The sequence below is a fragment of the Gastrolobium bilobum genome, unplaced genomic scaffold, assembly GCF_033153095.1.
Source record: "Gastrolobium bilobum isolate Gb01-03AN ecotype WA unplaced genomic scaffold, APGP_CSIRO_Gbil_v1 utg3436, whole genome shotgun sequence".
NCBI lineage: Eukaryota > Viridiplantae > Streptophyta > Magnoliopsida > Fabales > Fabaceae > Gastrolobium > Gastrolobium bilobum.
This window is the reverse complement of record NW_026896885.1, coordinates 102,303-128,625: the sequence shown is the minus strand read 5'-3', so window position 1 is coordinate 128,625 and position 26,323 is coordinate 102,303. Positions and strand designations below refer to the sequence as shown.

Below are 26,323 nucleotides of genomic sequence, written 5' to 3'. Positions count from 1 at the left end.
ATTTCGACGGAAATTATTTTCCGTCGAAAATTTTCGACGCAAAATGAATTCCGTCGAAAATGTTTGTCGAAAATTTGGACTTTCCTAGTAGTGTCAATAGAAGGTATTATAAAAGTAATTTAACACACGCATACATTATTTGCTTGGAATAGGGAAAAACCTAATTATGGGATGTTAATATATTTTGTTTTCCATTAGACTATTTGCTTTGGTTATAAGCACTAATAATATTTTTAAAACCGAACAGACAACGTTAAACAAATCAAGGTAAAGACTGCAATCGATGATATTGCCAGGCTTTGATAATATGACAAATTTGTTACAGGCTCATAAATATTATTTATCGCTAACCATATTTTTCTTATTACAGATCTGCAGAAATTGAGAAAATTAAAGGTGTTAGACTTATCTGGAAATCAATTGAACGGCTCAATAGAAGGTATCGTAAAAGTAATTTAATACATGCATACATTGTTTGCTTGGAATAGGGAAAAACATAATTATGGGATGTTAATATATTTTGTTTTCCATTAGACTATTTGCTTTGGTTATAAGCACTAATAATATTTTTAATACCGAACAGACAACGTAAAACAAATCATTGTAAAAACTTAATCGGTGATATATGGCCAGACTTTGATATTATGACAAATTTGTTACATGCTTATAAATATTATTTATCTCTAACAATATTTTTCTTGTTACAGATCTTCAGAAATTGGAAAACTTAAAAGTGTTAGACTTATCTAACAATCAATTGAACGGCTCAATAGAAGGTATCATAAAAATACATACATATATAATTTGTTTGGAAATATTATTTAGGGAAAAAAAATTACGGCATTCTAATAAAATACTTATTTTAAATTTTTTGTTAAATATTTTTTAAAATCTTACAATTGAACTCGTGCTTTTATTTTTCTATTAACAAGAATTGTAAAGTAAGCTAATAATTAATAATCCTTTAAAAATTTTAAGAAATATTTTAATTATAAATCCTAAACTTAAAAATATATATGTTCAAAATGACACCTTAAATAATTATTAATATTTCTTCTTTAACATTTAGTGGCATGATATTATTTCTAAACAACTTTGCATACTTAAGAATTGTTTCCAAAATGAAGGATACGCAATGCAAAATGTGACCTATATATATTATTTATGGGTAAAGCATTCTCCTACCTAAATTTTATTAAATCTTCTATCAAACACAGTGAAATAGAAAACCCACTTCAAGTTTCATGGGGAAAGAAACCAAAATCCCCTACCAAACACCCCGTTATAACGTTGAGGGTGAAGGTTTTTGGCAATGAACCTAAATTGCTTCGCTTAGGATGAAACCTTTAAGCCTATCAGAACGATTATTGCGCACAATCTTCTTACACTCTGTGTTTATGAATAATGCATTTCAGCTATATTGTACCGACACGACACCGATATGAGATACGAGATATGATACGACACGATACTCCAATACGTTAATTTTAAAAAATGTTAGATTATGTCACATTAGGATACGTTTTGATATTAAGTAATATTTCTAATTTATGTAGTGTATATTATATTCAATATTCAATAATTTAATAAAAAAGTTAAACTAAACTTATAATACCAATTAATTTTGCAAAAAAAATAATATATACAAAATATTTATATTAAACTCAATAAAATAGTAATCGTAATCCAACGAATCTAATAATTAGAACTACAATTGTATCGCAACGCAACTTTTGAATAATTTTTTGAGTCTCTGCAATGCGTGTTGGAGTGTCGGAGAGTGTCAAAGTATCGAACAGTGTCGAAAAGTGTCGGACACAATACATCAGGATTTTTGAAGTGTCAGTGTTTCGTAGCATTTCAACACTGGGATAACGAGGTTGAGTGGAAACGGCAAAAAAATTAATTTATTGCTTTTTCAATAAATAAGTACGCAACTATAGTCTTTTTGAAACTATTTACGCAGGTATCGCAGTCAAACATGTCCCACATGGGCGTGACCAGTTGGAGAGAGACACTCCCCATTTGGGCGTGACCGAGGAGAGAGACATTCCCCTTTGGGGCGTGTTTCACCAGGTGCTGCCACGTGACACAAAAGTCAATAGTTTGACCGTAAAACTTTGGAAGTCCATAACTTTTGACTCGGGTGTCCGAATTAGGTAATTTTTTTTTTGATTTCACATAACTTTTCGAGATCTACGTAATGACACCTCGTTTGACATATTTTGTCTCTCATAATTTTTTTTTAATTTACAATAAAGATACTATAAGAACGTTTAAACCCAAATTAATAAATAGAAAATCACTGTTATGATTAGAAACATTCAAAGTAAAGATCCTTATGATTATAGTAAAAATACATCAAAACGACATAGTTTTATTAAAAATGACATAACTTTGTGGTTTTCTCTTTAAATATAATTTCAACAAATGGTATCATAATCATAAGGATCTTTACTAGGAATGTTTCTAATCATGACAGTGGTTTTCTCTTTATTAATTTTGGTTTAAACGTTCTTATAGTATTATTGTTGTAAATTCAATTTTTTTGCGAGACAAAATAGGTCATATGAGGTGTCATTACGTAGATCTCGAAAAGTTATGTGGAATCAAAAAAAATTCCTAATTCGGACTCCCGAGTCAAAAGTTATAGACTTCCAAAGTTTTACGGTCAAACTGTCGACTATTATGACACGTGGCAGCACCTGGTGAAACACGCCCCACAGGGGAGTGTCTCTCTCCTCGATCATGTCCAAATGGGGAGTGTGTCTCTCCAAACCACTCACGCCCCCCGTTAGGCGTGTCTCTCTCTGGTCACGCCCCATGTAGGCATGTCTGTCGTATGACTCACGTCTCACATGGGTGGTCTTTCTCCACTGGGTCACCCCTATGTGAGCGTGTTTGAATGCTACTTCTGCGTAAATAATTTTAAAATGACTACATTTACGTAATTATTTATTAAAAAAATAATATTTAAATTTTTTCCCGAGTGGAAACACTTAAACTTGTGAGCGCGAGAATTTCGGTAATAAGACTACAGACTTTTGAATGAATGTGACGACAAAGACTTCAGTGTGAGTATATATAACGGCAAAAGAAATGTAAATTTCAAAGTAGCGTGACTGAAACGGCAAAGACTTCTAAGTTATGCATAGTTGTTAAACTTCTTTCTCTCCAATCACTTCATGTCTTTCTTGTTCTTTGGGACATAGTTTTTTGCTATAGAAAAGTCCCTATCATATAGTAAATTAATATTAATGGAGTATTACCAAACAGTAATGCTAGACATATCCAATAATTCAATCTCAGGTTCCTTTCCTAGTTGAAATGTCAAGTTTTCTTACACGCGAATGCTTCTAAAACAAATAATGAATTACATATATAGTGAGATTTCAATGTATAATCCTTGAGGTTTTTGTATTTTGGAAAATAATAATCTCTTTCTCTATATCATTCACGTTATCTAAAAGGTCAAAGCTAGCAATAGTACTGGACCTTAGGGACAACAAAATTTCTCGAAATATTGTTGTTGAATGTATAAGTTGGAGAAACGTACATCAAGGCACATCAAATCCATGCCTTGAACCCATTCCATAATTTATTGTTAGGCTCTATACCACGCACTTCTAATATTACCAAATTAGAGAGCCTTGACTTGTCCTACAACAACTCCAGTGGCGAAATACCTTTTCAATTAACCCAGTTGAACTTTTTGTGTATCTTAAATGAGTCATACAACCATCTTCTTGGAACACCACATAGTACAGAGCATTTTGAAAACTTTGATGACAACAAACACATACGTATCCGAGGTCTCTCTAGACCACTTCTCAACCGAAAATATCCGGATATGTGCCCGAACAATATCCGAATATGTGATATCCGGATATGGGTTTTGAGTATCCAAATATTAGATATCCGGATATGGGATTCTGGATATCCGGATATTGCATATCCGGATATGTCCAGTGAGATATCCGGATATTGCATATCCGGATATGGTCCCGAGGAATATCCGGATATTCTGGGATTTCGTAGAACAGTAGCTGTACTGTGTGTACAGTAGGCTATTGGGGGTTTGTGGACCCTAGATTGATGAAGTTGAACTTCTGTAATTAATGATTTAAGTCAGAATCGTTGTGATTAAGGACTTATGGCTTGGTATGGAGCCTTAAGACGTAAAAAGTAAGGAAAGACGTTGTTTTTAAGTTATATGTTTGTGTTACATTATTATTGATATAGTATTGGTCCATAACAGATTGTGAATCTGCTGTGTTTGGACTTTGAGCTGTGGACTCTTGGCCTTGGGTGTTAGCTTGCAAGGTAAGCTTTCGTATCCTCGGTTTAGCTATGTTGTGGTTCCACCATGTCCCATGGGGGTATGGTTGTATGCATGCTGTGTTACATGCTTTGATTATTTGAAATGTTGTTGAGCTTTATGTGTAATGGCTTTTAATATGCATGTGTTGTTTCATCTTGACGGTAAGCCTGAGTATGTGGCGTCATACAATATGGTGATCCGGGGTGAATGCAAGTAGCGTCTTGCACTAATGTGGGTATTTAGCGTATGTAAATCCTGCATTTCTCTGGCCAGTAGAATAGAATTGACACACATGACATGATTATCTGCTGCATTGCACTATTTTAGAACTGATGATGATATCTGCTTTTAAACTTATATTGCACATGTAAGTGAGCTTGGGGTGGAAGATCCTTGAGGACCCCTTGTCTTACTGAGATTTCTTGTTTAGAGATCTCACCCCACGTTTGGGGAATGCTTATTTCAGGTTCCGGTAGTTTGGTGACTGATGCCTCTGGCGGCAGGAGGCCAGAGCTTAGTTGATGATATTATGCTGTTTGCTGCCATGACTAGATATGGATGTTGTTTATGTTTTCCTCTATTTACGTTTATGTTGTTATTGAGACTGATGTTGGGCATGTTGCCTTATTTGAGTGAGCATGGGGATTGTCCATGACACTTTATGTTAGTGCTTTTGATTTGGAGTTGTATAAACTGTTAGATGGCCCGGTCTACGTTGTTGTAGTTCCGTGACTAGAGCCACACTTTTATTATATATGTTATGAGGTATTTTCAGATAGCTGTTTTATTGCAATTACATACAGGCGATGTTTTATTAATTGATTAATAAGCAAGGTGGTAATGATAATGACATCATAATTGAAAAGAAAAAGATATTCCGCATTTTTAATTAAGCGCTGCTTAATACGATAGTATGATAACATTACCGGATATATACGGGGTGTTACATATTCAATAGTAGCTCCACCCAAAGTGAATACATATCCACTGGTGAACTTACTATTTCTGATTTCTGAACACCATGACGTATCAGAATATTAATCCACAATTGAAGGATAACCAGAGTAGTGTAGAGCATAATCTTTAGTACCTTTAGGATATCGCATCAGCCTATCGAGGGCATCCCAATGCTCTTTACTAGGATTACTAGTGAAATGACTCAGCATGCCAACTGTAAAGGCTATGTCAGGTCTAGTGCAACTTGCAGCATATATGAGACTACCAATCAGTTTTGAATACTTTAACTGACCCATACTGGTCCCTTCATGAGGACTCAGTCTTTTATTATAATCACATGGTGTCTCACTCAGTTTGCACTCACTGTATCCCCAGGTAGAAAGTAGCTGCTCAATATAATGAGTCTGGCTAAGGGAGATAACTTGCCTATCAAAGCTTACTTTCATACCAAGAATGGTATTTGCAATACCAAGATCTTTCATGTCAAATTATTTAGCTAAATTAGCTTTCATGTCACTCACTACAGAATGATCAACACCAAGAATAAACATGTCATCCACTAGTTGTCTTTACATCCATTTCATGCACTACATAGTGTTCAATAGATGTCAAAGCAAGAAGAATTCTTATAGTTGATAGATAACACACAGGTGAGTTGACACCAAATAGTCTACTTCACTTTGTTTTCTATAGCCTTTAGCTACAAAATATGCTTTGTATCTGGCTATCGATCCATCACTATTCAGTTTCTTCTTCACTACCAACTTACAACCTATAGCCTTAGCCCCTTTCGACAAATTGATTAGTTGTTAAGTATGATTATGCAGCAGAGAGCTCATTTCATCATCTATGGCTTCTGCCCACAGTAGAGATTCCCTAGATCTCATTGCTTCCTGATAGGAGAATGGATCATCCTCTAGATGGTAAGTGACAAAGTCCTCGCCAAAGTCTTTGGGAACTCTCTCTCTCATAGATACTCTAACTGGAACTGATTCAACAACCAGTTGTGTGGGGTAAGTGTCAGAAAGGCTTGCATCAGATTCTATAGGAGATTATAAAATCATATTTGTAGATCTAGAAACACTCAAGCCAAGATCTTTGATAAATTTATTCTCAAAAAAATTGCATCTCTGGATTCTATCACCGCAGTTGTAGATAGATCCAAAAATTTATTTGCAGCATTGTCTTTTGCACTTCCTAGATATACGCAAGTAATGGTTCTAGGTCCCACCTTAGGCCTGTTAGGATATTGTATTCTTACATAAGCAATACATCCCCAAGTCTTAAGAGTATCATATCTACAAGAGTGCTTATGCCATATCTCATAAGGAGTCATAGATAACTTAGAGTGCGGCAACTGTTCAGGATGTGATTGGCAGTTAGAACTGCTTCTCCCCAATAGGAGGAAGGCATGCCAGCTGTAAGTAACATAGAGTTTAAAATTTCAGTTAATGTCCTATTCTTGCGCTCAGCAACACCATTTGATTGGGGTGAGTAAGGAGCAGTGGTTTCAAGTATTATGCCCTCTGAAGCGCAAAAATTCCTCGAACCCTGCCATTGTGTACTCTCCTCCTCTATCACTCCTAAACCTCTTACTTTTCAAGTTGAGTTGATTTTCTACTCTTGACTTGAAAATCTAGAACCTTTCAAAACTTTATCTTTCGATTTCAACAAATAAACATGACAATATCTAGAAAAATCATCTATGAATGTTATTAAGTACTTCTGACCACCTCTAGTAATATAATTTCTAAAGTCACAAAGGTCAAAATGTATCAGATCAAGAAGTTGTGTGCTTTTAGAAACCGACTTAAAAGGTTTTCTAGTGATCTTAGTTTGTGCACATACTTCACATTTGTCAAATCGAATAGAAGCATCTAATAGAGTATTAAGAGTTTTAGCTAGATGTTGCATTTTCTTGTAGTTCACATGTCCAAGTCTATTATGTAACAACTTTGGATCAATCAAAGTTGAACTCACATGGTTTATGCTCACAGTATCTAAACTCAATCTATACATACCATTAATCATGAATGCACAGCCAAAATAACAAGAGTTAACAAATAACTTCTCTGCTATGAGAGTTTTGGAGAGTTCCTCTTGTTTTGGAACTAAGTATTCAAGTGATTTCATATCTTTTTCCATCGTCTTATATTCACTACAAGTCATAGCTAGATGGATATTTAGAGAATTTAGCAAGTAATCCCTACAAATATATTCATCTTTGTTCCATTGATATTAATCCACAATTTCTGATGATAAATGCAAGATCATTTAATACATTATGAAATATTTCATGTTCTTCCATGCCTAATTGAACATGTAATTTCCAACCATAAAATTCAATAACATCAAATGATTTCATTTCATAATATCATAGGAACTATATGTAGGCATTTTAATCAAAGCTAAGAGTTAGAAAGAGTGCACCTTGTAGTTCACAGACTTCACAAATTAAAGCAAAGGCTCTAACTTTCATCAAACTGCTCTGTAGATTTGAAATTTGCCAAAATAGATCCCTAAAACAGATCCGGAGCGCCCAAAAACCTTAAGATAGACTACTCCTGTTACCAGAAACTCACCGGAACATTTTTTGATTTTTAAAATGTCCCCTACGGAATATTCCCCAACTAACAGAATATTCCTTTTCGCAGGAATATTCTTTTTCGCATAAAAGTGTACTCAAAACTTCAAAAGGCCATATCTCCTTCGTCTGATCTCCGTTTAAGGGAGTGACCACTCAAAACGATCGTCTCGACGAGTAGAACAAATCCCATTAGGTTTAACTTTCTGAAAATGGCCAAAATTTTCGGGATCTGGACCGAAAAGTTGCGGCTCCAGTTTCTTCAAACTCAGATCCCGGTAAATCCTTCCGTCGAATCGCGAAAATGATTTAAATTATGAGTTCCACTCGATGATATCTTCGAATAGACACCTTACTCGCTCAAATTCGACAGACGAAGCTAATACTTCAAGATTGTTGGAGGTTATGAGTTTGAAAAAGAAGAGTTTAGAGGTGATTGAAATATTACACCAAGAGACATCAAATTTGAAATGCTCAACAGTGTTACCTCCAGCTTAGGCTGTTTAAAACAAAAGTTTAAGTTATTAAGGGAAGTCATGTTAATAATTTTATTATATATTTCTAACAACTACAGAGACCAATAACATGAGATTGTGATCTGAAATCTCATGATACTTGTGGCATTTGGGGTTATTCAGTTGAGTGGAAAAACATAAATATGAAATCGCGTTGTGAGTGGAGCATAATGTTGAGATATATAGTCTCACATTGGTTGTATGAGCAACTAATGTAGAGTTTATAAGGCCTTGGACACTCTCACCCTTTGAGCTAGCTTTTGAGGTGGTGTATCACAAGGTTTATCAGAGCCTTGCCGCCCCCCACTTTCTCTTGTGGCGTTTCTTAGCACAGGTAGGCTGGGCCTGTTGCATATTGTCCACTCTTCAAGCCTAATAGGCTCTTGTGTGAGGGGGCGTGTTAAGATATATAGTCTCACATTGGTTGTATGTGCAACTAATGTGGAGTTTATAAGGTCTTGGACACTCCCACCTTTGAGCTAGCTTTTGGGGTGGTGTATCCCAATGTACTTTACACGTAATAACATAGGCTGCTTAAGACTTTTGAGCCGAAGACATTCAACTTTTGGAGCGTGAGTGAGTATGAATCACGTTGTGAGTGGGACGACCATGATGGCAAGGACTTCCGAGGCAATGTTGAAGTTCCACTAAATCATGCTGAATTATGTCACATATTTTTACTTATAAATAGTGAAGGAAATTAAGGACTTCACATAATAGCCGAACTGAATCATAATATAGCTGAGAAATGAGGTTGGCTTTTGTATTGAGTTCCCTTTTCTATTTTGTGGCTTTGCTAATTCAAAATCAAAGATGTCACGGCTGCTTAGTGAAGGAGAGAATGGGCCTTCTCCATATCAAGTCCTATTTCCTAGCGCACGTTGGTAAGGATGCTAACACTGAATTGGAATCGTGGGTTGATGACAGAGGCAGCAATTGTTGCGAATGGAAGAGAGTCAAATGCTCTAACCTCTCAACTGGTCACGTAACATTCCTCAACCTGTCTAGCATCGAGTTTTCTAGTGCTTACACTTCGGTAATGTTAAACGTTTCCATATTTGGTCCATTTGAAGAGTTGCTCAGCCTCGACTTGTCTTGGAACATCATTACAGGCTTGATTGGCAACGAAGGTTTCTTGTTCCTATGGGCCATTCTAGCTCTACTTATATACTTCTTCACATTGCTTTCTGTTTTGCAAATTTTCAAATAATAAATAAATGAAACATTTTTCTTTTGACAAAATATTATGCATATTTGTTACCAAGTTTGAATTTCTCACACCTTGTTTCTCTTGAAGGATTGAACAAGTTGGAGACCCTAGACCTTTCAGGAAACTTGCTAAATAACAGCATCTTTCCAAGTCTGAATGGATTACCATTGCTAAAAAGTTTGAAGCTCGGTTTCAACCATATTGATGATTTTAAAGGCATGTATGTATCTTTATTATGTTTATTATTATTATTATTATTTTTCTGTGATTATACCAACGATGGATCACAGTACTTGACTATTTTCCTATATGACAAAAAAGGTATTTTATTCTCTTTTTTTCTTTTTTAATGTTTCCTTGCCACAGATTTCGTCAATTTTAGTCGGTTGGAACTGCTGGACCTAAGTTCCAATTTTTTGGAGGGTTCCATAGACGACAGAGGTACTTATCATTATTGTTGTTTTTTTGAACTTGAACCGTATAGATCCAAACATTATTTACTGCTAGTGTGACCAAAAAAAATAAAAATAAAAAATAGCTTAAATACAGTTTCAATATTTTTAAATGTCCCTTTCTTATTTTATTCATAATAAATTATTATATTTATTATAAAAATTTAATGTAAAGTTTATATTCCTGATTGTCTCACTAAAAATAGTTTTTTTCTTTTTTTTACCCTCTAAAGTATATGCTTTAGACTAAGGGTTAATCTTTTCTTATGTTATATGAAAAAAGATTAATCTCCTACCCACAAAGTAGAGGAGAGAGGCGAGAGAATAAAGGAGAGAGAAAAAATATAGAGTGAGCTCCATATTTGATTTGTGTGTATAGGAGAAAAATATTTTCTCATATGTAACATGAGAAAATATTAACCCTTAAACTAAATTATCCCTAATAACGAACACTAGGAAAAACTTGCTGTATATCAACGTTAAGATATCTTTATTTTTTCACTAGGATTAGAAATTCAAATGTCAATAAAATAAGTCCCACAATACAAAGGTGTTGATTCAATAATATTCATATAAGATCAAATGGTGGTAGCTCAGTTGATAATATTGGAGTTGAGTAAATGGAAAGGAAAGGGCCCCGATTCAATCCCTATATGTCACCTTTGGGAGGAGTTTAAATATTTTCATCCTTGATCCGCCCCGCACTCATAATTAGTCTCATAACTGGCTCAAAAAGTCGAAACTTATGAGAATACAGGGAAAAGCCAACATGATTTGGGTAACTCCAAAAAATAAATAAAAATATTCATATAAGTAAAAGATTTGTAACTTTCAAAATACATAGGATTTTAACCCTAGATAGCAACTTTTTATTTATGGGATTTGCATCTATCATGTCACATGACATAAAAAAGTTTCCTACACACATAATATTTTGTGGAGCCGACACTTTTTAAAGCAAAAATAAAATAAAATTAAGACACGTAAAACGAATCTCTATAACATTACACGATCATTTTTCCTACAACATAACTCTTATAAAACCCTTTATATATAGGGAATAATCTCAAACTTGGGCTTTCTATCAATGGGTCTTATTTTACAAAGTGGGTGCTTAGATGTGCATGCGTAGGCATTCTCAAGACTGAAAATATGGTGTTATAAAGATTTTTTAGGTCAACTTAGTACTTTGTTTATAGAAAGTGGCATGAGAATAAACAACCTCAATGGAACTTTCAAGGAAGGACTAAGTAGATGATGTTTTTATAATTTGGACACTAGCTAGATTGATAGAAACATTCCTCTTGGATCGGAAAACTAAATTGATATTATTCTGTTACAAGGCTTCAGTTTATTATTTATTAATAATCAATTGTATCATAATTTATTTTCTCATGTTATACTTCAAAACTAATTTATTTCTCTAACATAGCCTCTCCTTTGAAAATTCTTTTCGGTTTTGATCTTAATAAGAAGCTTTTCTCGACTTTGTATATTACCAAATGTATGTCCCCTCCTCTCATGTATCAAAAAGGAATAATTTGTTTTATTTCTTTCTGAAAGTAAAGGAATGGTGGTATTTGTTTTTGAGAAAGTTTAACTTGAAATGAAGAATAAATTCACGCCCATTGAATTTCATAGTTATTCTTGTTATATTTTTAATACTCATTAGGGAAATACTTTTCTTATGTCGTAGGAAAATGGTTATCTTATATTGTAGAAATAAAATTACAAGTGGGACCCGTAAGTAAGAGGAGAGAAAAAAAAAAGATGGAACATACCCCTTTTTTGTGTGTAAAAAATTTATTTCTCTTATGTAAAATGAGATAAATATAACCCTTAATTTTATGCCAAAAATGTCTTAATCATTTTGTTTAAATTTTTATATTTACTTTTTTCGTAAATAAATTAAGTTGTTTAATAAATTTTTTAAGGGCCCAGATAATAATAAACTGGCCCAAAAATGTTCATCATATAAATATAAAGAAAATGACGCAGACGTGCGCGCGCACATGTAAGTTTATTTTGTTTGATTTTTTAAATGAAAAAGAAATCTGAACTGAATTAAATTAACAGTAACTATGTTTTATATTTTGTTTTCTATTAGATTATTTATTTTGGTTATAAGCAATAATAATATTTTTAATACCCGACAGATAACATAAATCAAATCATGGTAAAAACTTCAATATGGGCAGAGTTAGATATTATCACAAATTTGTTACTGGCTCATAAATATTATTTATCTCTAACAATATTTTTCTTATTACAGATCTTCAGAATGGAAATCATTTGAACGGCTCAATAGAAGGTATTATAAAAGTAATTTAACACACGCATACATTATTTGCTTGGAATAGGGAAAAACCTAATTATGGGATGTTAATATATTTTGTTTTCCATTAGACTATTTGCTTTGGTTATAAGCACTAATAATATTTTTAAAACCGAACAGACAACGTTAAAAAAATCAAGGTAAAGACTGCAATCGATGATATTGCCAGGCTTCGATATTATGACAAATTTGTTACAGGCTCATAAATATTATTTATGCTAACAATATTTTTCTTATTACAGATCTTCAGAAATTGAGAAAATTAAAGGTGCTAGACTTATCTGGAAATCAATTGAACGGCTCAATAGAAGGTATCGTAAAAGTAATTTAATACATGCATACATTGTTTGCTTGGAATAGGGAAAAACATAATTATGGGATGTTAATATATTTTGTTTTCCATTAGACTATTTGCTTTGGTTATAAGCATTAATAATATTTTTAATACCGAACAGACAACGTAAAACAAATCATGGTAAAAACTTAATCGGTGATATATATATGGCCAGACTTTGATATTATGACAAATTTGTTACATGCTTATAAATATTATTTATCTCTAACAATATTTTTCTTGTTACAGATCTTCAGAAATTGGAAAACTTAAAAGTGTTAGACTTATCTAACAATCAATTGAACGGCTCAATAGAAGGTATCATAAAAATACATACATATATAATTTGTTTGGAAATATTATTTAGGGAAAAAAAATTACGGCATTCTAATAAAATACTTATTTTAAATTTTTTGTTAAATATTTTTTAAAATCTTACAATTGAACTCGTGCTTTTATTTTTCTATTAACAAGAATTGTAAAATAAGCTAATAATTAATAATCCTTTAAAAATTTTAAGAAATATTTTAATTATAAATCCTAAACTTAAAAATATATATGTTCAAAATGACACCTTAAATAATTATTAATATTTCTTCTTTAACATTTAGTGGCATGATATTATTTCTAAACAACTTTGCATACTTAAGAATTGTTTCCAAAATGAAGGATACACAATGCAAAATGTGACCTATATATATATATTATTTATGGCAGGATTCTGCAAAATGAAGGATCTTGTAGAGTTGGGTCTTAGTGAAAACTTGTTTAGTGGTCCAATTCCAGAGTGTCTAAGTATATTAAGGAACCTCCAAGTCCTTGATTTCTCCCATAATCTGTTCAGTGGCAATTTTCCATCATTCACAAGTAATCTCACATCTCTAGTGTACTTGTCTTTCCTTGACAATTACCTACAAGGATCATTTTTATTGAGCACTTTGGCTAACCATTCCAACCTCGAGGATCTATATATTAATTCTCTAAGAACTACTGCACAAGTTGAAACCGAAAAGAAACACTGGGTTCCGACATTTCAACTGAAATCCCTCATTCTTCGAAGCTGCAACTTGAACATGGATAAAGGAGGGACCTTTCCTAGTTTTCTTCTATATCAAAAAGACTTGCGATTTATCGATCTATCCCATAACAAATTAGTTGGAGCATTCCCAAGTTGGTTGATACAAAATAATTCAAGACTCCAATATTTCTTTTTGATGAATAACTCATTTGTGGGGAACTTTCAACTATCCTCTATCGGACAAGACATTTATCATTTGGATATATCAAACAACAATTTCAATGGTTTGCTGCCGATAAATATTGGTACTTTCCTTCCAGAGATTAAGAGGTTGAATCTGTCTATAAACCACTTTGAAGGAGATATACATGCATCAATGGGTAAAATGCAACAACTTTCCGTCTTGGATTTGTCTGATAATTTCTTCTCAGGTGAGTTACCTGAACAACTAGCCACAAATTTGACTAATCTGCAAAGGTTGAAGCTTTCAAATAACTTTCTCCAAGGGAATATTCCCAAATTTTCTAATTTTACTGAGCTATATCTTAACAATAACAAACTCAATGGCACTCTTAAAGAAGTATTGGAAAATATAAACAGTGAAGAATTGATGATACTAGACATATCCAATAATTCAATCTCAGGTGAAATTCCTGCATCAATTGGGAAGTTTTCATCAATCGATATTCTTCTTATGGCAGAAAATCAATTAGAAGGTGAGATCCCATTTGAGTTTTCCAACCTGACAAGCCTTTATATGTTAGATCTTTCTCAAAATAGATTATTAGGGTCAATCTCCAGTATCATTCTTTCATCCATGAATTTCTTGTATTTGCAAAAGAATGCTTTCTCGGGCTCTATACCTTTCACATTGTCTGAAGGATCACAGCTAATAACTCTAGACTTGGGAAATAATAACTTTTCTGGGAGTATTCCTTATTGGATGGAAAAGCTGTCAAATCTAAGAGTGCTTTTACTAGGAGGGAACAATTTTCATGGCCATATCCCAATCCAATTATGTCAATTAAAAGATATCACCATTATGGATCTTTCACGCAACAAGCTCAATGGTTCAATACCATCTTGCTTTAATAATTTGTCATTTGGAATGGTAGATCATGACCCTATATTTCAATTTCGATGGTGGCCATCTGACCTTGAAGACAAAACCTTTTTTTATTCTAGAAACTTACTTAATGTAAGTGTGTCACTGTATATGCTGCATGAGCTTGTTAATGATGAGTTAGTCTTTAATGAGGAGTTAGCCTTTAATGAGGTAACAAAAACAACTGTTGAATTTAGAACGAAGAATAACTACTACTCTTATAGAGGCAGAATTTTAGAGAACATGACTGGATTGGATTTATCAAGCAATATGCTTACCGGTGTCATTCCTTCTCAAATAGGAAACCTTAAAAAAATTCATGCCTTGAACCTATCCCACAATTGCTTGTCAGGTTCTATTCCAAACACTTTTTCCAATCTTACACAGATAGAGAGTCTTGACTTGTCCTACAACAACTTTATTGGTGAGATACCTTCTCAACTAACACAGTTGTACTCTTTATCAATCTTCAATGTGTCATACAACAATCTATCTGGAACACCACCGAGTACAGGACAGTTTGGAGACTTTGATGAGGACAACTACAGAGGTAATCCTGGTCTCTGTGGACCACTACTGAAGCAGAAGTGTGAAGGTGTTGCACCTCCGCCATCATCAGAATCCAACAACAGGGGAGGAAAGGAAACAACAGTGGACATGGAAGCATTCTATTGGAGTTTTTGTGCATCCTATATAACAATATTGTTGGGGTTCATAATGGTGTTCTACATAAATGCTTATTGGCGCATGGCTTTGTTTTATTATATGGGCAAGCTTATACGTACATGTTTTCCATCGTTTCCTCTGTATTGAAAAATATCATTTGTTGTGATTATATGTTTTCCTATATGAAACCTTAAGAACATTCCCACAAATAATCCCAATACTTTGGGACACTATTTTAGTATTTGAATTAAAATGGAGAGGTTGATGTTCTCTTTCTCTCTTTTTGCATTGTGCCCTTTTTCGCGTTTTTGGGGAAGAACAAGGAAGAGCTCTTGCTTCTTTCAGATGGTTCTTTTCTGTTTTTAATTAAGGGAAATATAAGAATCATGTTTCACGAATTCTTGTAATAGAAAAAATAACTATGTATTACAGGTAGAACATAATTATAAGGGATATGAAAAAAACTTTAATATTATAACTAGGGTAAGGTTATACTTACAACCTATTTTCGTTTACAACCTCTTACAACAATATCTTAACTATTGATTTCCGTCAATCAACGGTTAAGATTTTCGCAAAACAAATTTATTAATTAATTATTAATTCGTAATAAATGATAACCGTTGATTGACGAAAATCAACGGTTAAGATATGGTTGTAAGAAGTTGTAAACGAAAATAGGTTATAAATATAACATTCCTTTTATAACTCTATGTACTACCCATAGTACATAGTTATAAGGGATATGGAAAAAATAATAATTATATATTATTCATAATATATAGTTTTTTTTTTTTTTTTTGCAGGATGTCCTACGACAGGATCGAGAACCCTTTAAATAATATTATTGCTTTGCCCTTCTTTTTATTTTAAGGAAAACTCTTCATGCATGTCTCTGTTTTATATTCCTATGCTTTTGCAATTAGATTCATGAGTGGGGATTGGATTACCTTTTTTTTTTTTTGGACGACAGCATTACTTTTATTTCTTCTTAACTTTCCTGAAGTTTTTAAAATAGAAAAAAAAAATTGTGGAAGATTCCAAGAAATTGTATTTACATTCTTTTATAAAACCCATGAGATTATAAAATGTAATATTATTAAAAAAAATTCCTGCAAAAACTCTAGGAAAAAAAATGACACATGAGATGTTATTTTTATACCTATAATGCTCTAATTAAAATTGTCTTAGACAAATAACAGAAGTAATAAATTAAAACAAAAAAACGTTACTAAATTTTATACCCATGAGATTATGTTTTTGTACTAAATTTTAAAAACTTAATTTGATAGAAACAACTATATCAAGATCCTGCACAACATTATCTTGCTCATTAATGGATTTTATATACAAAAAAGAATTTGACTCCAAAATTCTTGGTAGTAGTTGTATGTTAGTCTTGTAATATCTTAGCCTTAATGTAAATTCTGATAACAACTATACCATTTTGATTTTGGCCTACAATTAAGAAAAAGAATGTATTTCAGTTTCTTCTTTTGAATGGAAGTAAAGATAGATAGGAAAAGTGACTCACTATTTATTGAAAAGGTTTTTAAGAAGAGAAAGAGTAGGCCAAGGAAGATTTCTCCTCCTAAGGTTTTTCCTGCATTAATTTTTTTTTTCTTTTATAGAGGATTTCATATTACAAGTTTGACTTGTCATTGTGGCAATGGAAATAAATAAAAAATGCACATACGACATAATCAATGTGTAACTAGAAAATCATAAAAGAAAATGGAAAAGAATACATTAAAACGCAATAAAATAGTCACATTCAAAAGCAAATTTCTTAACGATCATTGATGTTGTTGACATAAGATTTAAGAGACGGAGGGAAAAAGTTTAAATTATATAAAAAAGAGTATAAAGTATCTTAAATTTTACACTATTTGTTCAAGGACAGGTTATATTTACAAACTTTTTTGTTTACAAATTACACTACGTTCTCCCGGGAGAACACTCGTTACACTATGTTCTCTGTTCTCCTGGGAGAACATAGTGTTATTTGTAAAAAATTTCAAAAAAAATTTGTAAACGGATCTTTCTCCTTTTTTCAAATAGGCACTTTTAACTTTTAACATTTAAATAAAGGGTTTTATAATTCTCATTTAACATCAGATTTTGAATTTTCCTACACACCCTTCGATTTCCGTACCAACGTGGGTGCTACACATAATTTTTTCTATCATAAGGGTTCCACATGCTTTTTGTCTCTACAACATGAGAATTCAATTCTCATGTTGAATGAGAAATATAAAACCCTTAAATAAATCCTGACCGTAATCTTTATTAGATCTAGCTATGATGAACAAAGTATATCAGCTTCATTTAAATTTTATCAGGCGTATCTTTCCATACAAACTTTATCAAGGATATATATAGTACGAAACAATGAGAACATTCATCTTCATAATCAGCATCAACAACAAATTTATCCCAAACATTCATCTTCATAATATAATAGAAAAAATACCTCGTGTCATATCGATTAAATTATAACAATTTTCATAAACTTACACCATAAATCATGTCACTTTATTCTCTCGCTCAATCACAAAAAGTAGCATATTACGATAAAAAAAAAAGAAAAAAGGAAGAAAAACTTCAATATTAACTAGTCCAGATTACTTAAGTGGCATTATGCAATAAGGGAGTGCTGGAGAGCAGAGATACATTCTTCTCAATTTCCATTGTGATCTTTCGGTCTGTAGTCCTATTGTTCAAAAAATTTGAGTACCACAAAGCAGAAAGCTTGGGTTGCCTCCTCAAGCTTGGATCTTTAAGATCTATGTAATATAGCCCATAACTAGATTCATATCCACCCAATAACTCGAACACATCCAACAAGGCCCATATAAAATATCCTCGTACATTCAGCCCATTCCTTTCAATGTGACAAGTATGATGAAAAAGATGGACAGTGGAAAGAAGAGAGAAAAGAAAAGAAAAACAAAGTCCATAAGCATTAAGAAAATACTAATAAAAACTTTGAATTGCTTAATGGATGCATTTATTGGAAATAAAGTAGAGTGAAACCGAAGGAATGCTGAAAATGAAAATCATGCTAACACATCATACACCCTTTGTAGTTTGTAGAGTCCCAACTTGAAAACAAAAATAGAAGTACCTTAGTACATCAAGCATGCTACCAATGTATTCATGAAAGAACTTCACCCTTGGCCAGTCATCCAATGACGAATTCCGAGGTGTTTGTTGACCTGAGAGATTCAAGGATTTATCATAACACTAGAAGAAACAAAGATGATTTTGTCAATAAAAGGATTGTGAAGCTTTTGAAATGTTGACCTCATGAAGACATACCATTTTCATGAATGTAAATTGGAAAATTGCCATAAATGTTCTTCAATGAGTGAAGCAAACTTTGCAAAATCCAGGGTGTAATTGGAACCTATATCAACCAGCTTGTTAGCGGAAAACATTGAAGTCCCATGTTCAATGAATAAGAGGAATATCACCATGTTCATACTCTACTCTTACCTCATATGTAGAAGTACCATTTTCAGTGAAGGCTACAACCAGAAAGAACATAATTAGCTAGCTCCTCAAAATTGGATGAAAGAGTATTACCACAATTTTATTTGGCCTATTGGAGTCACTAAGTAAGTCTTACGAAAATAAGAGGAAATACAAACGTTTAGACAGGTGTTGTTAACATCAGAAATTGGTGATTATGTTAAAAGAAACGAATATATGATCTGATAGTTGTAAGAAAAGAAAATGGAAATGGTTGCAGTTTATAAAACTCAATCTCCTAACACTTCGGATTTGTATACTAAAAATTATGTTGAATGCGATATGACATGTTTGCGTCTAAAAGAAATTCCACCAGGGTGAGTACATGGATTGCCAAAGATGGTGTATATATGACTATAACTAGTATTAGCAAGTACCAACAGGGGCAAGAAACACTGACTGTCAAAATCAAACACAATGTCCCAAACCATTAGAAAAGTTAAAGACTACAAATGCCTTGATCAAACTTAAAGAAAATAACATAAATGTAGAAATACAATCTCATTAAACCTCCTCCTGTCTCAGCATATAAAATGCTATTAAAACATGTCCATGAACAAAAAGGATCTCAATTCATAAAGTTGAGGATGAGATTTCATGGAATAAAGAGACATTTATATGGAATTTACTTGTTAAACCTCAATAATGAATTGGTTACGTAATCAAAACTGGTATAGTAAATGGCTTACAACTTGAACATACTTTCTAGTTCAACAGCCATATCTGCCATGTAATCTCTATCCTTTATCAGGAGGCTGCCAGGGCTGTTCTTAACATAAAATGAGTAGTAAAAATTTATTCCAAGGAAGTCCATTGAGCCCTTAACCAGATTTGATTCACTTTTGGTGAAGAAAGGAAGCCTTGAGCCACCATTCCTTTTCATGATGTCAGGATACTCTCCAAAAATTAAGGGATTCAGAAACCTTCAACACAAATCATAAACGAAATCAAGTCTAGAAATTAATTAATGTATGGAGAAAGAGCTATAACCTTGAAATTGGTTAAAGAAAAACACAGTGTTGGACGTTCATGACCATATCCATTACTTGGATAATGACAACAGACATGCTAAAGACAGATATTGAAAACAAGCTTCTACTTACCACCCAATATAGAAGTCTTGGGCCCTTTGAGCGGCACTTATATCTTCACTAGTATTTGTTAAAGGAAGAAAACCAAAAACGAGAAGATTAAACCCAATAAATCCCCGTTGCTTGTCCTGCATGTAGCAGAGGTTGTTTTCTAGACATTATATTTTGATTATCATCATCAAAATGATATCATAACCATCAGCTTATATAATATCCTGCATAACTAAGTTACTTAATGTAAAAGGAAGGCCTAGATGAATGACAAAGAAGAGTGGTGCATGTGACATTCATTAATTTACCTGATACTTCTTCCGATACAATCTAGCAGCTGATGCATGTGCTAACAAAATATGATGGGCTACCATATATGGTTCAGTTGAAGAATTTCCCTGGGAGCAGTTAAATATAAAGGAATGAGAACACCGCTGAGGTGGTAGAAATCCTGTATCATAGCCCCCAATTGCAAACACATTTCCCTCATTCACTGTGGTCCAATATTTAACTCTATCACCAAACTCTCTGAAGCACACATCTGCATATGCCGTGAAGTCTTTTCTACAAGCATACGTAAATCAATATATAACATGTTAGTCACAGAAAGATGATTTCCCTTTTAGGGCTAGATGCAGTTTGTTTAAACTCCTATCTAGCACAAGATGGTCATGCAGTTAGACACTTGGAAGTTTGAGAACCATACACAACTCTTCGACTAACCCATCCTCCATATTCATCTTCAAGTGCTTGTGGTAGGTCCCAATGATGTAATGTGACATGTGCTTCAATTCCTAGAAGATGAAGAAAATTAAAAAAGAATAAATATATAACTTGGAAGGACATAAGTGTTAATTAAATTTGAAAAGGTATTGTACTAAAAAAAAATAAAAAAATTGAAAAGGTAAATCTAGGTTGCAAATGAACCTTGGTTTATTAGTTCATTGATAAGGTTGTTGTAATACTGTAATCCCTTGGAATTGATTGGTCCTTTCCCATCTGGTAATATATGAGATCAAGGTCAGAACAAATAACATATCAGCTATGAAGCACCGACACTTCAAAAACTCTGACGTGTCGTGTCCGACACTTCCCGATACTCTCCGATACTCCGACACTCCCCGACACTCCAACACACGTTATAGAAATTCAAAAAAAGTTCAAAGGTTGCGTTGCGTTGGATTTTTAGTTCCAACTATTAGATTCGTTGGATTACGATTACTATTTTATTGAGTTTAATATAAATATTTTTGATATCTTATGTTTCTGTGCAAAATTGATGAATATTATAAGTTTAGTTTCATATTTTTGTTAAATTATTGAATATTAAATATAATATACACTACATAATTAAAAATATTATTTAATATCAAAACGTGTCCTAACGTGTCGAAATCTAACATTCTTTAGAATTAACGTGTCGGAGTGTCGTGTCACGTGTCCCATGTCAGTATCGGTGCTACATAGCATATCAGTTTGATGTAAGAAACTATAAATTCATAGATGCTCATGAAGAAAAGAGATTAATGCATGACACCAGAATCAAATCAAGTAAGTATATGTGAAGTACAGACAGCTTTTGACATTAATCAAACACCAGTCTTGAATCTAATACTCTTACTCTATGATCGCATATTTTAAATGATCATACCTGGAATAAGTCTTGACCATGATATGGAAAATCTGTAGGCATCTAAGCCCATTTTGGCCATGAGTTGGACATCTTCCTGCAAAACATGGAGGGTGCTTTATGGTACAAAGTATTTGGTAGATAAGAAAGATCAATTTAATTTATATATTCCCTTGATGGAATGTATAAGATGCTTCTTGTGCATACATATACCACATCTACTGACCTTATATTGGTGATACTGATCGCATGCAATGTCTCCGTCACCACTGTACATCTTTGCTGAAAGTTTAATTGCAATAGAGAATTATAATAAAACATTAATTACTCAAATACACCCTATTATAATTCAAAAGCACACACAAAAATTTAAGAAATGAAGTATATATGAGACAACTAATTAAGAAAGAGCACCATTGCCAGCATGTGCGAAGGTATCCCATATGCTTGGCTTCCTGCCATCTTCATCTGCTGCACCTTCAACCTTTCACATCATCCCAATTTCCAGGAGCATTGTTTAATGCAAAATTATCAATTAGAATTAAATGAAAAGACCAGCATAGTAAATAGTGATACTCAAATGAAAACGAAGGATGTTCATGCCAATGTTTATATTTATCATATATATTAAGAGAAAGAGTGCGCGAGAGAGAGGAGAACCTGATAAGCTGATGTTGATGCCCCGAACAAGAAGTGAGGTGGAAAATCATCCCTGCTCAAAGCATTAGTAACAGGAACTACTAACAATACAGCTGCTACTAACAAATGCATAAGAACAGAGACCTTCATTGATATTCTTCTTCTTCTTCTTTGAGTTGTGCTTTTGGAACATCAACATATGTAAGTATATTAGATTCTTTAACGATAAAACAAGTCTAAAATTCTTAATTATGTGGACAATACGAAGAGAGAGAGAGAGAGAGAGAGAGAGAGAGAGAGACCAGTGCTTGAATTGGTAGGTCGGCAGGGTCTGATATCACCTATGCTTTGTCTATTGTCTCGAGTAGAATAAGATACTCTTTCATAGCGTTACGTTTAAGAAAATCTAGATGTCGAGATTTCATTCCCATTAGAGTACAAAAAATGACGAATTTAATGCTTTCATGTTCATTCTATCTAAGAAAACAATAATTAAGTAAAAACAAAAACAATAATTTAAAAGTTTAATGTCGATACATTTGTCATCTTGTGACTGTCGCATCATTAAAAGAGTTCGACAATATATAAAATATTAGTATTATAAATAATATAACAACATATTATTTTATAACAGCATAAAAAAGTTATATAATGACAATAAGATTAAATTCATAAAGTAATTCATAAATGATATTATATTTTTAGAGTGGAAGAGGTAGGTGAGGTCTAGAATTAGTCTTGATTGTACAGTTTACAAGTATCGTAATAACATATTACTATTGTCTGCAAATGTTTTTGTATGCAGCAATCAATAACACGAGATTACAGTACCTTATTACTATTGTTTCCAGTGTTTTGTACCATTATCTGCCATGTAACTTGACCATTTTGTCCCTGTTTAATTTTTTTTTACCACTTTATCCCCTTCCCAAACAATTTATCAAAATGTACCTAACTGACCAATATTTATTTGACCCAAGTAGATTGATATATAATTTGAAAAGAGTGAAAGGAAAAAAGATAGTGATAAATTAATTTTAAAATGGAGACAAAATGATCGATGAGTGCTTGCTGAATGTGTGAATTGTAATGGTATTCTTTTTGTTTGTGACAGTATCTTTAGTTCCTCAAGACATACGAGATACGGATTTATCGATCTTCCAAAGAAACTTGTATGAGCAATCCTTAATGAAATACATCCTCACAAATCAGGTTCATGAAAAGCTCCACATCCGATTCTCATGAGTATATTTTGCAGTGGCCGTATATAAAGAAAATATTCGGAAAGCAAGCATTTTCTAATACGATTAGCATTAAATATACATAACTAGTTTTCTTCTTTTTTTTATCCCCTTATATCTAAAAGATTAATACAACAAAACATGACATGACCTGCATAACTCTATGCCTTAATGTCCCACGCTCTACTCCTTGTCCCAGGGTTTCAAAAGAAAATCTAAATGCATGTAGCTTGCAACATTATTTTTTGAACAAACTAGCCAGTTCACCTTTCTCATACATGGAGGTCAATATATCACAACCCCCAACCAGTTCACCATCTACAAAGATCTGAGGGAATGTGGGCCAGTTGCTGTACTTTTTAAGTGTTTCCCTTAATCCGTAGTTATAATCTTCATCCACCACATTTACACTCTCATAATCTACTCCTTCGTTTTCAAGAATGCCTATCACCCTCTGTGAGAATCCACATAGAGGTGCACTTCTAGAGCCCTTAATGAATGCAACTACCTTGTTCTCTTTTACCAACTTGTCAATAAGGTCCTCAAGAGGAACAGTTAATTGCACATGGCGACCAGGTGTTAATCGAAGATCAGGCTTCTTCTTAGGTTGTGGCCTGACCCAAGTAATGTTTCCTGATTCATTACCAGGTGGAACTTTTCCACTAACTTTTATGTATTCTTCCATCCAAGACTTCCATGCTTTGGTTAGAGCTTCTTTGTCAGGTTCATCCACTATCCCAGCCTACAGCACACAATCTAACAATAAAATATCCACCAACAAGAAAGTAATTTCACAATAAATTTGGATATTGGTGATCTTAATCAGATTAAAAAAAGTGTAACAGAGCATATTATAATGATACACATATTAGAAAAATCAAAGGCCAAAATTTTTCAACAGCCCTTATAACCTCCAATACTGTTAGTTTGCACATTGCATCTGTGCTTTCAGTCTACATTGGTAGTTTTAAATCATATTAAAAAGCAAGAAAAAGAAACAAATGAGCTGTAAATTATGAATAGGATGATTACTTAGACCATCCCTTTGGTTTTCCATTTCTATAACCCAGATAGTGTAAATAAGATGAGTAAATTTCGTTTCTCAAAACTCCTAACTCATGGTAAACAACAAAGGTTTCACGTTCAGGTTCTAGGAATGATATAAAAATGGTGTTGGATGAACCATGCTCGAACAGAATTAGTTGGAATTTTGATGAACTGGTAGAGAAATAATAAACAAAAAAACCCTAATTCATGGGGTTGGATTGTAGGATAATCTTTTGAGATGATATTAGTCATGATGTTAAAGAATAAAGTTCATGCAACTCTAAACAAACAACGCATAAAAAAAGTGAAATAAAGTATCTACTTTCATTATAAAACATCATTGGAGAACCTCATCAAACATAAGGTTGGATCAAAACTAACCTCACTCAGAAAAATTTAAAAACTAGCACAAGATTGTACTACATAAACTATATCATTCTATATTTACAAAAAAAAAAAAAAAAAAACTATATCATTCTATTAAAGACATTCATTTATTAAACAAGTATCCAAGTTCTCAAGCTTGGTTTTAGATGGCTTTATATAATTTCGAACCAGCACATTGATAAAGACCATGTTCATGAAGATACTTCACTTCATTCAATGATGCGAATTCTATTATGCATCTCTTTAATTATCATAAAGTTCTAAGATTATAAAAAATAAAGTAATGTCACGGAGCCTTACCTTGACGGAGCCGCAGAGCTCCGGCACCGATTTCCGGTGAGTCGAAACGCTTGCCGCAATGTTACGCGATAAACCAATGAACTGAAGCTCACCGTTGTTGTCGTAAACGGCGTAAACGCCGGCACCCGACGGCAGTTCTCCGGCAGGTCCATCGTTTGCCAGCGACACAGTCACCGCCTCTGTCGCACCGAGGTTCTTCACGGCCAGAGCCACCGCCCATGTCCGAGGCTTCTCTGAATTGTAGGGTTTTGGAGAAATTGGGCGTAGATTCACAGAGGGTTTGGTGTGTAAATTGAACGAAAGGGTAGGGGCATTTTGGGGAAAAGAAGAGAACAAACGATGAAAGGGGAGAGTTTGCAAAGAAGAGAGGTTGATGGTAGCCATTGATGAACGGCCACAAGTAACACAAGTGTCTGATATGATAAAAACAATGGCTTCAGCTTCACTGGTTGCTCTTGCAAAATGGGTACAAGGTGAGCCCAGGCCCAATTAGATTATTTTGGATTGATTCAAGGTCCACAGGCACAGCAAGTGATAGGGCATTCAAAATGACTTCACCCATCTTTAGTATTCTAAGAGGATTTGACCCCTGTTGAAAATACTGACATATTGATAGGTATGGTATCAAACATTCTGTGGTGCATTATGCACAACTGAAAGAATTGAATACAATGTAGCTTCATCTTACAATGAAATGATAAAAAGACAAATCATACTAAATACGTTACACAAATATCATTTTCATATGTTAAGAAATTCTCACTCATTCCTCAAGATTCAAGGCACATTTGTTTAAGTTTCATGTACATTTATACCTTTTACCTCACCTACTTTCTGTCAAGTACGAAATCCAACCCTTTGACAATCTCTCTTCCTCATTTATTGAAGAAACTATACTTATTTTTCTTCCCTCTTTGCTTCTCTGCTAATTTTTTCCTACTCTTCTTTTTTCAATCCATGTCAATT

The 26,323-nt window shown here is 33.3% G+C and overlaps 3 protein-coding genes across 6 annotated transcripts; 1 reads left to right on the top strand and 2 right to left on the bottom strand.

Annotated features, from left to right (window-relative positions):
• The first annotated feature begins 398 nt into the window (after nt 1-398).
• LOC133302651 (receptor-like protein 13) lies at nt 399-15,749 on the top strand. 3 transcript variants are annotated; one of them, XM_061502462.1, is made up of 6 exons: nt 9,112-9,807; nt 9,954-10,028; nt 12,312-12,350; nt 12,617-12,685; nt 12,958-13,026; nt 13,426-15,749. In XM_061502462.1, the coding sequence occupies exons 1-6, from the start codon at nt 9,792-9,794 to the stop codon at nt 15,642-15,644; spliced, it is 2,487 nt and encodes an 828-aa protein (XP_061358446.1). In that variant the 5' UTR covers nt 9,112-9,791; the 3' UTR covers nt 15,645-15,749. The 3 variants fall into 3 exon arrangements, with proteins under 3 accessions (XP_061358448.1, XP_061358446.1, XP_061358447.1); XM_061502463.1 differs by lacking the exon at nt 12,617-12,685; XM_061502464.1 differs by lacking the exons at nt 9,112-9,807; nt 9,954-10,028; nt 12,312-12,350; nt 12,617-12,685 and adding an exon at nt 399-439.
• Nucleotides 15,750-17,946: 2,197 nt separating this feature from the next.
• On the bottom strand, nt 17,947-22,705 carry LOC133302655 (beta-glucosidase 11-like). Of its 2 annotated transcripts, XM_061502470.1 has the most exons (14): nt 22,527-22,705; nt 22,404-22,455; nt 22,158-22,227; nt 21,970-22,025; nt 21,765-21,840; nt 21,041-21,112; nt 20,820-20,907; nt 20,422-20,677; nt 20,135-20,250; nt 19,734-19,954; nt 18,996-19,027; nt 18,819-18,906; nt 18,625-18,715; nt 17,947-18,381 (listed from the first exon to the last, which is right to left on the bottom strand). In XM_061502470.1, exons 4-14 carry the CDS (start codon nt 22,018-22,020, stop codon nt 18,126-18,128), a joined length of 1,347 nt encoding a protein of 448 aa, XP_061358454.1. In that variant the 5' UTR covers nt 22,021-22,025; nt 22,158-22,227; nt 22,404-22,455; nt 22,527-22,705; the 3' UTR covers nt 17,947-18,125. The 2 variants fall into 2 exon arrangements, with proteins under 2 accessions (XP_061358454.1, XP_061358453.1); XM_061502469.1 differs by having other exon boundaries at nt 22,404-22,705.
• An 876-nt stretch (nt 22,706-23,581) lies between these two features.
• LOC133302656 (bifunctional monothiol glutaredoxin-S16, chloroplastic) lies at nt 23,582-25,797 on the bottom strand. The gene is made up of 2 exons (XM_061502471.1): nt 25,358-25,797; nt 23,582-24,365 (listed from the first exon to the last, which is right to left on the bottom strand). Exons 1-2 carry the CDS (start codon nt 25,739-25,741, stop codon nt 23,862-23,864), a joined length of 888 nt encoding a protein of 295 aa, XP_061358455.1. The 5' UTR covers nt 25,742-25,797; the 3' UTR covers nt 23,582-23,861.
• Nucleotides 25,798-26,323: the final 526 nt, after the last annotated feature.